This window comes from Pristis pectinata, chromosome 20, assembly GCF_009764475.1.
Source record: "Pristis pectinata isolate sPriPec2 chromosome 20, sPriPec2.1.pri, whole genome shotgun sequence".
NCBI classification, from domain to species: Eukaryota; Metazoa; Chordata; class Chondrichthyes; order Rhinopristiformes; family Pristidae; genus Pristis; species Pristis pectinata.
The window spans coordinates 19,809,993-19,827,087 of NC_067424.1; the positions used below are offsets into that span (position 1 = coordinate 19,809,993).

Sequence of the window (17,095 nt, forward strand, 5' to 3'; positions counted from 1 at the left end):
TGTACAAACTCCTTAGGGACAGTGGCCAGAATTGAACCCAGGTCACTGGTGCTGTAATAGCATTATGCTAACCGGTACACTACCTATAGTTAGAAGGCAGCTGGCCAGTACCTTTTCCAGACAACATCATTATGGATATTAAATGCTGGCTTTGCCACTATTGCCCACACTTGAAGTGATGGGAAAAAAAATTGTAAAATCTTTGAACTATTTTGAGGGTGTTGACTGATTCATGGATGCGAAATAGGAGTATAGGAATTGGAGTAGCCCATTTGGCCTTGAGTCTTTCTGTTATTCCATAAGATCATTGGTGATCTGATACTTTACCCCACATTCCTGTTTTTATTTTCCCTTGTATTTTGGTTACTGAAATCTAACAGTCTGTTTTAAAATGAACATTTCTCTGAATGTTAATTACTCTTAGTGGAAGAGTTTTCCTTAAAAGGGGAGAATTTTGAATTATTATAGTTAGAGCGCCTGAAATGCTCGAGTCTGCCTCATTTAAACCAGCTGCATTTGGGAATTTGTCATGGTTAATTTTGGTGAGTCCCTATTCCTGATTATAATCTTTAAGGTATTTAGGATGCTGTTCTCTTCATCTGCATTAAATACTGCCACAAACTAATCCTACCAGATGTTTACTTATTTTTTTCTTTTATTCATTCCAGGATATATGAAGTTCCAACCTGCATGTTGAATGATAGATGAGGCCACTTCAAGGAGGGCCTTTCCAAGGATAGGGAGTAGCTCATAGTTTGGTCGGTTTGACAATTATATTTCCTATATACTTCTGAAATATATATTTTAAAAAAACCTCCTTCTCTCCCCACTGCTTCATGAGAATAACAGCAGAACGGAGGTGGTATAGTAAATGCTGATTGTATCTATTGCATTATTTTCCTTGTGTAGAATGATTGGCAAGATCCAGGGTCAAAGAGTTTGAAGAAAAAACATGCGACTAGTGAGCGCAGTTGAGTCTGAAAATTACAACTTTGTCAAAAAGCAGGGCAAATCCGTTGGATGTGATAGATAGCAGCACAAAGAGTGTTTTGAAGTGTCTAATGTAAAATCAGTGACAGGTGTATCCTTTGTAGCAGTTCTGCATGTGCATTTGTTCAGTGGTAGTGAACTTCTTCAAACTATAATAAAGAAAATAAGGTCTCAGAATTATTTCATAGCCACAGTTACCTCTTTAAAATTAAGAAAATAACAGCATTGACAACAAAAGTATTAAGCGTGACAAGAATAGTCATGTAAAACTTCAAAGTCCTTCACTCTTACAGATCAGCTATGAATGTGACTGTATAATGGAAGATGGACTCTGCATGAAGGGAGCATCCTTCCCCCGTTTTGATTACATTCTTGCAGTGCATAGCAAAAATTCTTGTGATCAATCTTCTGTTTCTTGATGTTTACTATTCCCTCAATTTTTTGGTCTCATGCTGTCATTCCTTTTGTGATGTAATCTTTCTTGCAGTCTACCAATCGCAGACCATTGGTTTTTGTTCTCTCCTTCCCTTCCCACGCAAGGCCATCAACTTGAAGTACTTTTTGTTCATGTCAAGATGCTGCATTACCTGTTGCATATTTCTGACAATTTCTATTTTGTTCTTTTGGATTTTGAATAGAATGGTGTAGTGTTATGCAGTGGGAGCAGTTTGGTAGAGGATCTTTGTCTTGCAGATGTGTAGTGTAAGGTCTGTCTTTTTGTCTGTTGAAGTAAAGTCTTCCTTGACCTTGAGGGACTGTATGACAAAATTGCATTATTAAATATGCATAATCTCTTAAATCTGTGAGTAAACATTATTTACAGGAAAATATTATAGAATGATAGCTTGACCTTCAAATGTACACAAATACAACTGTCATCTGTATAATATAATGATTGGGAATGGGGTGATCGGAAGTAAAGGTGATGAAGGTTGAGAGTTTCCCCGATATCCCTTACATTAATTCCACTCCAGTGGGAAGCTTGTCAGGGGCGATGTGCAGTGTTACAGCGAGCAAGGTTGGAAAAATCGGTTGGTGTCGTTACATAAATATGCCTGTTTCCAGTCTACACTGTTAAAGACTTACTAGTTATGAGCACACCTTGCATGTTATTGTACAGCAGATGTAGAACAGTAGTGAATTTTTGAAGATGGCAGAGTTCAGGAGCATTCCCCATAATAATGGTTGATGGCATCAAAGATTTTTGAGGTTGAAAAAGGCAATTGCTTTTCCTGACATTTTTTTGGATTTATTACATAGTGAAGATCATATCCATTTTTCCTCTTTATGGATGGATTTCAGCATTGCACAGGAGTTCCCTGATGATTAGAAAATGGCATTTGAGGAGAACCACAGGGCAACCCTCTATTTACAGCAATTGGACATCCCACTTCTTGAAGGTCATTGCAAATGTGTTTCTGAGCATGTGACAAGAAATTTCTCAGAGGACAGAGGAAATGTTTCAAGGATCTTACTAAAATCTTATGCGAAAAGTGTAACATCCTCTGTGACTCGAGAATATCTGGTTCATGACCACTCAAAATGGAGAAGTAACATCCTGAAAAGCAGGAAGAGCTCCAGGTGACTGATAAGTCTGTGCAGGTTCTGCCATAGATGGGTGGGTATTTCAGGATGCTTTGTGATCATTCCAATATTTGTACATTGCTGAGTTATTTCATTATTTTACATAAGATAAATTGGATAGAATTTTATTTTGGCATTCAGAGAATACTACTGGCTCAGCTATCAATACATTACATTTGGGTCAGATGCAATGAAAGTCATGATCTTTCAATTATACAAGAAGGACTTTTCAAGTCATTTCCTTGTCCAAGTAATGAACACTGCAAGTTAAATCACCTTGGGTGTGCTAATGTACTGTTTCTCTGAACCTTTGTTTTTTTTAAATATTTCAACTTTAGTAGAATGTTGCTAAATTGTTTTGCCTTTGTTGATGGAGTGTAAGATCTGTGGCTGTTTTCATTTCCAAGGTCTGCATGGGAGAAGAAAATATGTGGCTTGATGTGATTTATTATCAAGCCAAGAAATAGTTCATATTTCTCTTAATGGACCTTTAGGCAACTGATCTAAAATATTTTGTGTTAATATAGGATTTTTGTATCAGAAGAGTTGATTACTGCAAACCTGTGTAAAACCTCTTCAGTCCTGGCATATTCACAATCACTGTTGGTAACACCCGTCTGTATTTTAAGTTGACACCTCGGAGATGTTGGATTGTGTGTGATTTGAGGGGGGGGGTTAGTTTTATTCTTGCTTGTGTCATCTGGAATTATATGTTGTTGTCCTTTAATGGCTACTTAACCCAATAACTATGTTAATAAATGTAAGCTAGAGGAATAGCACCTCGTATTCCGCCTGGGTAGTCTACAACCCGATGGCATGAACGTAGAATTCTCCAGTTTTAGGTAAACTGCTTCCCCCCACCCCCCTCGCTTTTCTCTCTCCTCGTGATCTACCCACTTCTTCCTGCACTCACCTGAGCCTCCATCAGCTTGTTTCTTTCCCTGCTCCACCCACTCCATCTGCCCATTACCCAAACTCTCCTCCCACTGGTTCCTCTGTCCCACTGTTCCCATCTGCCCTCTCCACCTCCCTCCCTTTTATTCCATGCTTCACCTTCCTCTCCTATCAGATTCCATCGTCTTCAGCCCTTTGTCACACTAATGTATCGCTTCCCAGCTTCTGTCAGTCTTTCCACTCTTCCCTCCCCCATCTGCCTATCACCCCTCCTCGCCTGGATCCACCTATTGCTTGCTGGCTCTTGCTTCACCCCTTCCCCACACCTTTTAATACTAGCTATCTCCTCTCCATCTTTCAGTCCAGATGAAGGGTCTCGACCAGAAGTGTCGACTGTACATTTCCCTCCACAGATGCTACCTGACCAACTGAGTTCCTCCAGCATCTTATTTTTTGCTCCAGGTTCCAGCATCTGCAGACTCTTGTGTCTCAACTATGTTAATCTATTGGAAACCTGTAAATAACATATTAAATTGATTGGGCATGGTAACGACTGCATTCAAAATGTGGAATATGAATCAGAAGGTTGCAGATTCAGCTCTCACTTTTGACCTGAGTTTGGCACTCCAATGTGAGTTAAAGGGGCTACTGCACTGTCAGATTGACATTCTTTAGCTGTGGTTAAGTTGAGGTGTCATTTGTTGTCCCAGGTGAATACAATTGATCTTAAGGCACCATTTCAAAGGAGGAATGCCATTTTAACTGGTGTTCTAACCCCTCAATCAGCATTGTAATGAAAAAAATTGATTCTGGGCTGGGTCTTGATAATATGGTCCACTGCTACCATAGCCCCCTGTCAAATTTATCATCCACAGTGCCCTCCCCAACTCCACTGGTTGTACATACCTTCTCTGAATATGTAGGCCTCAACGACACTGTGTATACCAGAGCCCAATGGTGTGGTCTGACCGATGACAGAGTCATCTGCAGTAGGAAGCCCCTTTAAATGCACGGATGGCCTTAGACAACTGGCAGAGCCTGATTTATCACATGTGCAAGCAGTGTTTTTAAATGCCTCTGACATTCAGAAATATTTGGAAACTATTACACTTGAAATGTGTAGTTAAAAAGTAACTTGGAACAAAATAAAAGTAATAGGAAAGACATTATTATTGGAGAGACATTGTCAAGCTGGAGAGGACGCAGAAAAGATTTAAGAGGTGCTACCTGGACTAGAGGGCCTGAGTTATAGGGTTGGCCACGCTGAATCTTTATTCCTTGGGTTGCAGGAGAATGAGGGGTGACCTCATAGAAGTTTATAAGATCATGAAAGGTATGGATAAGGTGGATGGTCCTGGTCTTTTCCCCAGGGTTGGGGAGTCCAAAACTAGTGGGCACAGACACAAGATAAGAGGGGAAAGATTCAAGAGACCTGAGTGGTAATGTCTTTACACAGAGGGTAGTGAGTACCTGGAATGAGCTGCCAGAGGGAGTGGTCAAGGCAGGTACAATTGCAACATTTAAGAGGCATTTGGATAGGTGCTTGGAGGGTTATGGACTGAAATTGGGCAACCAGGACTAGCAGGGAGGATGGTGTGGTTGGCGTGAACCAGTTGGACTGTAGGACTTATTTCCGCGCTGTATTACTTGACTCTAACTAACTAACTAATGATATTAAACTAAAGAAAACTTCTTAAACTTTTGCCTCCCAATTCAAAGCCCCGTTATTCCCATTGATATAAAGGGGTCCTGCATTCTGTTCTTTTCCAAACCCCTACCACCAATGTAATGCAATTTTACACTTTTATTCTTCACTTTTCCTCTCAAAGAAAACATATCAAGATATGTAGCACAATTTACTGTTTTCTATGATTGAATTTATGGATGTGGGTAAAGGAAGAAAGGAGAATGACCACTGATATAAAGTGAAATAAGAGAAAGTAAATGGGTGTTCCAGTAACAAGACAATGACAGGTTGTAGAGAGCTCCTTTGTAGGTGAGTAAACATTTCAGCTGTGTAATAAAGATTTGTTCATCTTTAAACTTTATTTTACTAGACCACCAGGGAGCTTTCATTGTCTTTTGGCTAGTGGGGGTGGAGGAGTAAAGTCCATTTCTGCTGGTCCTTGTCTTAACTTACTGCCAAAAGTACATGAAATTAATATTCTTGCTGGTGATTCGTTGGCCAAGCTTCTCATCTTGCTCCTTCATAGCTTGAGGGTGAGGTTCTGAAGCTGTAAGCTAATGGAGTGTTTCCCCATCAAGGGAAACGCGTGTAATGAATTGTAACACTTTTGCTGTTAATAGGACCACTAAAATATCAATCATTTCTCAAACCAGACTGAAGCAATTACAAGGGCATATTCCTTGGGACCTGTGGTAATTTCAGCAAAGTCAGTGAGCTGGCATGCTGTGGAGACCTTGCTCAAAATTTGCAAATTGCCTGTGGGATCATCCACAATCACTAAAGGTTATTTTATATTTTCTTTGAAAACTGGGTTATTTCTATTTATCAATCTTCTGCCTAAATTTTCTGGTTGCTACCTATGTTTACAGAAAATTTGTGTTGTAAACTTCTCTCTGATAGATTCTGCAGTCCTGATATTTAGTTAAGTAGATGATTTTCATTACAATGTAGCACACCCGATTAAAGACGAGTTGGCAGTATGTCTGATTTGTATATCATCTGCCTCTGTTCACCTTTTTGCAATCTGTTTTTCCTTCCATCTTTTCAAATTATACACAATTAAAATTTGACCATTAGCGTTGTGGAAGTCACACAAATTAGAATCCTGTTACTGATTGCTGGCAAGTGTATTAGTTGGCAGAAGATGTACTCACACTGTGCATAACTTAAATTTTTGTTGGGGATTCCTCGGAATATCCAGGTTGAGAGCTGGAATTTCATGCTGTATATAGTGATGGGCAATAGAAGTTTGCTGTTATTCATACATAAACAGAAGGAATCTGTATAATTGTGACTGACATTGGTGACAGCTAGTTCATGATTTTGATTATAATTATGTTTCTTACTCCAAAAATCATAACTAATTTTACAAAAAAATGGTGTCATTTTTAACAACTATCACTATATTCATTGTGTGTGTGTGTATGTATGTATGTGTGTGTGTGTGTGTATATATATATATATATATATATATATATATATATATATATATATATATATATATATATATATATATATATATATATATATATATATATATATATATATATATATAAGCAGTGGTATTCGAAGGTGATTGTTGCTGTGACAGAGTTGGTTGGCATACTTCCTTTTCATTTCTGGAAACTCGGATTAAATCCAACCCAAATTATTGGAATGAAAATCTCTTGTTTCTGCCAACTGTAAGGGCCCTTTATAAAATGAGTTCAGCTGAGTTCCTAATTGGTGTTAGTTCACATCATGACCGGTGCCAGATTTGTTGATGGGCCAAAAAATTGGGGTAGAAAAGGAGATGTTCATAGTTGCGAGTTCAGCAGATTTTTATTTTGCAAGTAAAATTGAAGCAACTGCTGCAGAGAAGGAAAAGGAGGGAAAATTTCAAAATCATGCAAGCCTGAATTAGAGTTGCTTACTAAGTTGCTTTTATTTTAAGATTATAAACATCGAAACGTTGTTTGGCTGAGCTGGCAGTTTCTCATTGTGCGGCTTACTATGTGGCAACAAACATGTTGACTGTTCAGTTCCCTCCGTAGATGTTGCCTGACCTGCTGAGTTCCTCCAGCATTTTGTGTTCATTGCTCCAGACCTCCGGTATCTGCATTCTCTCCTGTGTCTTATTCTGTAGCAACTGACTTTTTGTGGGGTACTGTTTTAATCCTACTCTTTTTCTTCTGATATATATCAGCAGCCACATTGGTACTGCTTTCTGCACACATGAAGAACTTGAAGATTTTATCATTTCTGCAGCTCGTTTCCATCCTCCTCATCTTTATGCGGTCCTTTTCCAACTCTTCCCTTCCATTTTCTGGATCTTGCTGTCCCGCCTTAGAGAATTGGCTGGCCACAAACATCCTCTGCAAGCCCATAATGTCTTGACTATACTTCTGCCCACCCTGCCTCCTGCAGGAACTTCATTCCATTTTCCAAGTTTCTTCCGCTCTATTATATTTGCTCCAGTGATGAGACATTCTGTACGGGTGTCTCCTGAAGCATCTTCCTTTCTGAACTGTGGTTCTACTCTACTGTTGTGTCAGAGTCCTTGACTGGATTTTATCTATTTCCTGCACCTCTGCTCTTACCTCCTCCTCTCCTGAAAAGAGCAAAAGAGTTCCCCTGGTCCTTGCCATCCACCTCACCAGCCCTCGCATTCAATGGATCACCCTTTGAAATTTCTGCCATCTCCAACAAGATTCCACCATCAGATCCATACTCTCCTTCCCTTTTGAGTATTTGTATTGTGGAGGGTCGTGGCTGTCACGTGACAGTGACAACACTGACCCCATCTGGTTGGATGACAGCACTGCACCTACCTGGTCGGAAGACACACCACTGTCGATCAAGGTTTGGCTCCACCCCCACCCATTAGTGCATACCTAATTATTGGTCACTTTAAACACCTTTGTACCTGGCACACTGGGGTGATTAGCTTGTTTGAACTACCTGGGCTGGACCACCCAGCCCTCCAGCAGTATAAAGAGTGCCACGTGTCTGGTTCTGTCTCTTTGTTGTCTCCGATGGGCATTGAGGTAAGCTGTGCACTGCTTAAGAGTAGTTAGAATATCCCTCTGGCATAGAGCCAATGCTTGCACTGAGTCAAGGAGGGCGGCAGGTGTCATATTGTTTCTTCTTTGATTTGTTTGTACGCAGTTTGTTGTGTGTGTGTGTGTATCGCACCCTTGTGATTTTCCCCCTCCCCACGTTCGCAATCACCCGTGTGCGTGTGTGCATTGCCCCCGTTATCCTGTCCTGTGTTTGTCTTTTATAAATAAATCATTTTAACTCCAAAGACTGGTGTCCAGAGTCCTTTGAGACCTCACAAACTTGTCTTACAACAGCATTTCGAAGGGATCACTCCCTTCACGACTTCCTGGACCACTCATCCGTTCCCACCCACCACTCTCCATTTTATGGCATTTTTTTTACATGCAACCACAGGCAGTGCAGTTTTTGTCCCTTTACCTCTTCTTCCCACCATCAAGTGACCAAAACAGTCCTTCCAGTTGAAGCAACAATTCACTCGCATTTCTTCCAATCTAGTTTACTTCATTTGTTGTTCACAAAGTGGTCAATGTATTGGGAAGAAACAAATGCAGATTGGGTGATCGCTTTAAGGAGCACCTGTGCTGAGACTGCAGAAGTGATCCTGACCTTCTGTTTGCCTGCACTCCAGTTCACCATCTCACTCCCACTTGGACTTTTCTGTCTGTGGCTTCCTGCACTGTTAAAATGAAGCCCAGTATAAGCTTGAAGACCAGCAGCTCATCTTCTGTCTTGGGTATGTTGCAGCCTTCTAGACACTATATCAAATTTTCCACCTTGAGGAATTGCTCTTCTGTTTGTATCAGAATTGGCCATTACAGCCTGTTGTTATTTTGGCTTGCATTGTTCTATTTGTAGTCTGGCCTTCCTGGGTTGTAATCATGTCCCACAGCTTTGCTATTACAACACCTGCCTGGGGTAGTGGTGGAAGCAGATACAAAAGTGGCATTTAAGAGGCTGTTAGATTGACACCTTAATATGCAGGGATAGAAGGATATGGACCATGCACAGGCATCGTGTTCCATGCAGACATCATGGACTGAAGGGCCTATTCCTGTGCTGTACTGTCCTATGTTCTAACACATTTACATAGACAGACATGCTTGTAACTGCCCCCATTATGCCTTTTGGACTATTCTGTTTGGAAAACTTCACTTTGTTCTATCCATCCCTCCTCCACCTTTTTCTGCTACTGAAAACTGACTTATTTTTCCTCACTCTCCCAATCCTAAGGGACTTGAAACATTAACTTTTTCTCTTTTTATAGAGGCTGTCCGACAGACTGAGTGTTTCCAGCATGTTCGACTTCTATTTCAGATTTCAGTTTTTCTTTAAATTTTCATTTGATATTAAAAAGGGCACATGTCTTCCTAATCTTAGTAATTTCTTAGGTTCCCGTAATCCAAATTCTTGGTTTGTTTTAATAAAAGCACTTTTTCTTTGTGTGCTTGCGCTCACTAACTATGGTGGGAAAAGATACGACAGCCTAGTCTATCCTTTTTCAGATCATAAGAATCTTTGTGTATTTGTTTTTGTTTTTTCTATATAGGAATATGCAACTCCACTAGTATCATATAATTTTAAAATAGTCATTGTAGATAGATATTGTTGGTTGATATAATGTTCTGTTCTTCATTTTTGAGCTTTCTGTATTTGCACTCCATTACCTTGAGATTATTATACCAATTATCATGAGTTTGTGAAAAGTTAATTGTTGACCTGTCAAAACCACTAGTTCTGAGTTGTAACAGATGTTTTGAATAACTTCAGATCACAAAATTTATATTGAATTGTATGTATTTGAAAATGTATATCAATCAAGATAATAGAAATAGTAACCTAAGCCATTGACACCCTGCAGACTTAATCTTTGGGCTTTTCCTACTAACTTTGAAATCTACTATTGATTAACACTATTTGATTAACACTCAAATAGTCAAGTGTTTTTTTGTTACTTATCTGAATCAAAGAGGAAAGAGACATTAACTGGACTTGCCGCATATATTCTTCAAGTCCTTTCTTCTCAACTATTGGCACTTTGAGTTTGCCCCTCATGTATATCTATTAGAAAACATGTTGGTCAAATCGTGAAAGTTATTGCAATTTTGCAAGAGTTCCAAGATTCCTACTCCCTTAAAAACTTATTTCCTTTACTTTTGAGATTGTTTGTAATTATTTTCGATAACGATAATGTCTCTTCTGATGATTGACCTACCTCAGTTAGTGACTCTTAACTGAAGGGATTTTAAACTCAAATTACATTATATTTCAGTTATTTCCTGCTGAAGGGAGATCATGGGCAAGAAAGGGGTAAAGTTGCCATTATTTAAAAAAAAATGTTTGTTGTATTCTGTGCACTTTTCAGATGCCCAAGTTTCTCATTTGAGAGAGGAGAATTATCTGTGTACACTGATCTTTAAATCAAATATGAATAGAAAACATCAACAAAAATCAGACTGTTGCAAAGATTGAGAGAGCTCAAATCGTAACAGATTGTAAAATAAATATAAAACAATTAAAAATATTTTGTGTCGTGTGTACGTGTGTGACTATTCTTAAATCTTTTGTATCTTGGATATGACTGTACTGCAAGTGGACATGAAATGTATTACATCAAAGTTACAGCACAAAAATGTCATTCAGTCCAAGTGGTTGACTGCCAATGGAGGGCTGAAGGAAGGAGGTATGGGTGATAGGTGGATTTAAAGAACTTGATATTTTAGGCATTGGAAGATTGCAACACTGGAGAATATTTTTTTTAGAGTTTTTTCTGAAATCAGGAGATGAGTCATTTGCCGCAGGTTGCCTAGCTATGAATTACTTTTATAGACATGCAATTAATATGCCTGGTGCAGTTAATATTCTGATCTGTGCTGACAACCAGAGTGTTGATGATGGATTACCTGATGATGGTAGTGCTATTGAAATGAACAGGTGATTCATTTCTCTATTGTTGAGATGGCCATTGCCTGGCACTTTTTGTGGCATTCATTTTATCATCCATGCCTGAATATTTTCTAAGTCTTGATAAGATCTTTATTAGTCACATGTACATCGAAACACACAGTGAAATGCATTTTTTGCGTAGTGTTCTGGGGGGCAGCCCACAAGTGTTGCCACGCTTCTGGCGCCAACATAGCATGCCCACAACTTCCTAACCTGTCTTTGGGATGTTGGAGGAAACCAGAGCACCCGGAGGAAACCCACGCAGACACGGGGAGAATGTACAAACTCCTTACAGACAACGGCGGGAATTGAACCTGGGTCACTGGCGCTGTAAAGCGTTACGCTAACTGCTACCGTGCCTGCATACTGCATCATTTACTGATAAATTGCAAATTAAATTGAATGTTCTGGAGCCATCAGTGAACTTTCTTACTTCTAACTGTGTGATGAGGGAAGGTTATCGATGAAGCAGTTGAAGATGATTAGGTATTGGACATTGCCTAAAGGAATTCCTGCAGTTATGTCCTGGGCTGAGATGATTGACTTCCAACAAAGTACAACTATTATCCTTCATTACAAGATACAATTTCAGCAAGTGGAGTTTTCTCTTTGAATCCCATTGACTTCAGTTTAAAGAGGGTTCCTTGATGTTATTCTCTGTAAATGCTGCCTTGGTGTCAAGGGACTCATTCATGGCTTATCTGTAGAATTTGGCTCTTCAATGTTTGGACCAAGGCTGTAATGAGGTCTGGAACTGTATGGGAAAGGGAAAGCACAACCTGGCATCCATGAATATTCAATTGGCGAGTGAGTTTGGTTTGATAGCACTATTGAGGATATCATTTTACTGATGATTGAGAGTGGATTTGATGTGGTGGTAATTCAGTGAATTGGATTTGATCTGCTTGATGTGGATAGAACATAACTGTGCAATTTTACACATTGTCGGGTGGATGCTAGTTTTGAACTGTACTGGATTTGCTTCATGAGAAGTGCACCTAATTCTGGAGTGCAGCCATTTGTATGATAGCAGGGATGTCTTCACATGTACTGGATCAAATTGGTTGAAGACTGGCTACCGCAGTGCCCGTGATGTTGGGAGAAAGCCAAGGTGAATTATGCACTTGGCATTTCTGGCAGAAAATGATTGCGACTTCTTCAGCCTTTAGTGTTTGCATTGTTGGAATCTCCTCTTCTTGTTAGATGATTGATTGCCCACTACTATTCACAACAGTACAGAAGGGCTTTGAACTAATCTGTTGGCTGTGAGATGGATTAGCTCTGTCAGTTGCAAGTTATAATTGCTATTTTGCACACATGCCATCCTGTGTTGCAACTTGGCCTTGATGCATGTAGCTCCTGGCATGCCTTCTCGCATTCACTGAATTAGGCTTGGTCCTCTGGCTTGATGATAACCATAGAATTAGTGACATCACCCCTCCCCCTTAGCTCTTTATGCTGGCTGTCTCCCCTGTAAACACTATCCTGATGCAGGGTGTCAACCCAAAACATCAAATGTCCCCCTGCTTCCACAGATGCTGCCTGATCTGCTGAGCTCCTCCAGTGTTTTTTTTTGATCCAGATTCCAGCATCCGCAATTCCTTGTGTCTCTAAATGTGTAATATCTTGGCTACACCCCAAAAGTTGAAGTAAACTATGTAATTGTAATGGTTTAAAATTTGTATTCCATCACCTGTTGTTATCTTTGTACTTAAAGGATCTTAAAACTCAATGTACTTGAGTTTGGGGGGGGGGGGGTGGTGTGATCACTGCATGTCTGCTTGTATTGAATATAGTCTGGATACATCTACAGCTCTGATCTCTGCGTGGCTCAGTCAAAGGCTCTTAGTGCTGCTTTAAGCTTTGCTCAACATGGAGAAGTACTGATTTATCAGCTGAAGGAGCATAATCATCAGCAGAAGGGTTTCCTTTCTCATGTTTGACCTGATGTTATGAGATGTATTGGAATATGGAACTGATTTTGAAGGGTCCAACATTAACAAAGGTTTACTATCTGGCGGGACTACTCTGGACAGTAAACCACTATGCTGCTACTTGTGATGGGTCTGGCCAGCTGGTGGATCAAGGCATTGTGATAGGAACATCACAGTTAGATGTGTGGAGTGAATTGGGAGTGGTCTAGACGAGGAATTGTTTTGGAGTTGTTGTTGGCTGCTTCATAGGCTGCAAAGAAGTTGATTACAAAGAAGCATAACGTATTATATGCAAAGTTACATAAAAGCCTATGGCAGTGTTTAGGGGTATTGAAATCTTTTGGCAGATTGATGCTTTGTGGTGGTTTTAGAATGGAGGGGAACAGTACCCGAGGATAGGAATCTTCTTTTGGCATTTTAACTTTAGATCTGTGAGAGAGGGACATGGGTGATTTGTGTAGGAGGTTAATGAAGTAGGAGATGGGTTATTTGGAGATGCTGGGAGAGAAGCTGAAGAGAGTTTGGTGTTTTAAAGATGTGATGGAGAGACCTGTTGGATAAAAATAATCTTCTTGGGTTTTTTTATAATTCTATGTTCTTGAGGAAATCTGGAATATATTTGGGATAGGAGAAGTATGGAGGAACATTGGCTACTGCATGCAGGATTTTTTTTTAAATTAACTTACTGGCTAGGCCGGTAACTATTCATACTTAATTACTTAACTGAGTTGTTTGTTCAGCAGTTATGAGCCAGCCACATTGACATGCATCTTTTGGCCAGTGTGAGGTAACAGAGATCATTTCCTGAGTTTTTACAACAGTTACTGAATTTAATTGCTGCTTCATTAGTGGCCATGCCCTGATTGAAACACTCTTCTGGTTTTGAAACTGCTTTCCTCAAACTCTCAGCCGCTCTACCTCTTCTTTCACAATACATCCTGAAACCTACATTTATCTGCCCTAATACCTGTCATTTTGGCATAATATTTAAACATGCTTGCTAATGCTCCCGTGCAGCCCCATGCAACATTTTGCTATGTTAAATGTGCTGGTTAAATGGTGCTTTTTGTCTCTAGCATTAAAAGTTTCAAATATTTTGTTGTTTATCTGATTTGGATCTGTGGATATCCCTGAAGTAGGCTTTGAATTAGCAGCTCTGTAGTTGTAGGGACTTATAGTAACAACTGAAGACATTTATACTACGGTGGTGCAGCAGTTAGTGCTTCTGTTTCAAAGCTCCAGGGATGTGGGTTCAGTCCTAATCTTGGGCGCTGTTGCACATTCTACCTGTAATTGTGTGGGTTTCTGCCAAGTGCTGTAGTTTCCTCCCAAAGATGTCCTGGTAAATTGCCCCTTACCATTGGTAAGTGGCAAAAGAACCAAAGGGGAGCTGCTGGGCACGTGAGAGAGAATAAGTTGCAGTGCTCCAGGGGAATAGGAAGATGAGATTGTTCTGCTCTGCTGGGAGATGGTATGGATTCTTCAGTGCTGAGTAAGTGAGGAAGGTGTATTTTGCAGAGGTAAGCAATCGTATTTCTAGTGTGATATCCATATGAGCATTACTACAGGAACATGGTCTGTTGTTTCTTTGAGAATAATGAAGTTTATAATTATTACTGCTCATATTGAAACATGTTTAATCCTATTTTAATAAACCTGACTTGTTGCTTAATCCATGATCCAATTGCTTTCTGAAGTTAGTGATTCCATGACAATATTAAATATCTGGTTAACTGGAAAGCAGAAATAATAGATACCTATCTAATCCTTGGCCTTGCTGGATTTAACGATATTCTGCAGGGAAGGGCACTGTTTCAACTCTGAAATGCTTATTATAATAACAGGGAGGCTAAATATGAAAATATGACTAATTAATAGGAGATGTATGTGCATACCCTTTGAAATATTTGTGAATTAATCAGAATGCTACATGGAGTATTTTCTGTGTCACTCTTCTTATTGGAATACCATTTGTTGTGGAAGTGTAAATATTTTGGAAATCTATGATGTAAGAGGACAGATGATACTAACCTTTATTATTGTGACTGAAATGATTTAATTCACTATTTTAGTGAAGATAATAACTTTGACCTTATTTTTATTCCAGGTGTCTCTTTAGGCAGAATAACACTCCAGAAACAACAGTCACTCCCTTCACGGCCTCTTATTCCATTAGTTGCAAGAATTTCAGATCAGAATGCATCAGGAGCTCCACAAATGACCATAAGAGAAAAATCTCGCCATGAAAAGTTCAAGCAGCTTTTAAGCAGTGCACATACTGATTTGGGTAAGTTCACAGAGTCAGGACCCATTATATTGCCTTTTGTGAATCTTGTGTCTTGAAGAACAAACACTTCCTTTCCTGTATGATATATTGGAAGAGTGAAAAAGCTGCAAATTTTACTGTGTGCTTTACTGACAAATTCTTTCTTTTTGTCACTTTTATCTCCCAGGTTTATTGCTGCTTCTCCTTGCATCCCGTAGCTTCATAGCTCTTTTGTCTTTCTTTCACTTGTTCTCTTTTTTCTTTCTCTCCCTCTCTCTCTCTCTCTCTCTCTCTCTCTCTCTTTTTCTGTGTCTCCCTTCAACATGTATTTTTTTTAAATTTTAGAGAATGTTTCATTTAAAACTTAACTTTCCAACAATTTTCATAACATTTAAGCAGCTAGATCTAAAATACTTTGTTATTTTGAGATTTGTAAGAGTTTTTTTTCCCCAGAAGTTTCTTGTTGCCCTTAAGACCAAAGAATACACTGATTCTATTGGTCTATAAGGAAGTAATAGTTACTGAAATTATTGGAGTATTATAATACAAAGCCCTCATACAACCCATTGCAGATTATTTGTTTGCATTGCATTGGTTTGTCAAGCAGGAAATAGTGAAGTGGCGTAGCATTGGTTTTGAACCACACTGTTCTTAATTTTCTTCCGGGTCTTTTCAAGCTAAACAAAGTTTAAGTTAAGGCTGACACATTGGATTCACCTCAAGCTGATTAGGTACCTGCTTTTTATTCTTCACGCTGGAGCTTTTCTACCCTCTTTCCAGGGGTTGGCAAATACTTTCTATCCATCACTGATGATCTCACCCAATTAATAAACCAATCATAAATAAATAGGTACACCTCGATCAGGTGGCTGTGATACTTCCGCATCTCTGGCCTTGCTCAGATGGTCTTGATATGTCCTGTTTGGACATCTATCCAAAGAAGACTTTAAAGGCACCAAATTAATTCACTGAACTTTCTTATTTGTCCTAAAGGTATTGGGACCAAGGTCATCCTGTTCCTTATCTCCATTCTAGCAAGCATTCTATGCTCATTTCCTAGAAGAATGTCATGGAGTCATGCAACATGGAAGCAGGCCCTCTTTGTCCAGTTGGTCCATGCTGACCAAGATTCCCATTTGCCCGTGTTTGGCCCATGTCCCTCTAAACTTTCCTTTTAAAAGTGCCTTTTAAATATTGTTAATGCACCTGCCTCAACCACTTCCTCTGGCAGCTCATTCCATATACTGACCACCCACTGGGTGAAAAAGGTGCCCCTTAGGTTCCTATTAAATTTCTCCTCTCTCACCTTAAATTTATGCCCTCTAGTTCTTGATTTTCCCAACCCTGGGGAAAAAAGACTGAGTATTGATCCTATCTCATGATTTTATAAACCTCTGTAAGGTCACCCCTCATTTTCCTATGCTCCAATGAATAAAGTCCCAACCTGCTCAACTTCTTTCCATAACTCAGTCCCTCAAGTCCCAGCAACATCGTCATAAATCTCCTCTGTGCTCTTTCTAGCTTAATGGCATTTTTATGGCCCTAGACATGTCTTGATCCCTTCAGTTATACAAGTTACCTTTTGGAGTGTTACTGAAAACCATCTTTTGTCACTTTAAACTGAATGAATGATGTTTCAATATTTTTCTCATCCTTATCATTTTCTCTCTATCACAGTGCCATGATCACCACTATTATATCATGTAGTTAATATTTTCATGCAATGGTTACCTCAGCTTTTTACTTATATTTATA

At 39.4% G+C, this 17,095-nt stretch overlaps 1 protein-coding gene across 6 annotated transcripts in view; it reads left to right on the forward strand.

Moving 5' to 3' along the window:
• The window catches only part of LOC127580978 (TBC1 domain family member 22B-like), a 260,989-nt gene that overhangs the window by 36,986 nt on the left and 206,908 nt on the right, over window positions 1–17,095 (forward strand). For all 6 annotated transcript variants that reach the window (XM_052035004.1, XM_052035008.1, XM_052035005.1 and 3 more), the window contains one exon: window positions 15,182–15,361. In XM_052035004.1, coding sequence (XP_051890964.1) covers window positions 15,182–15,361 — 180 coding nt within the window. The remainder of the gene's footprint in view (window positions 1–15,181; window positions 15,362–17,095) is intronic.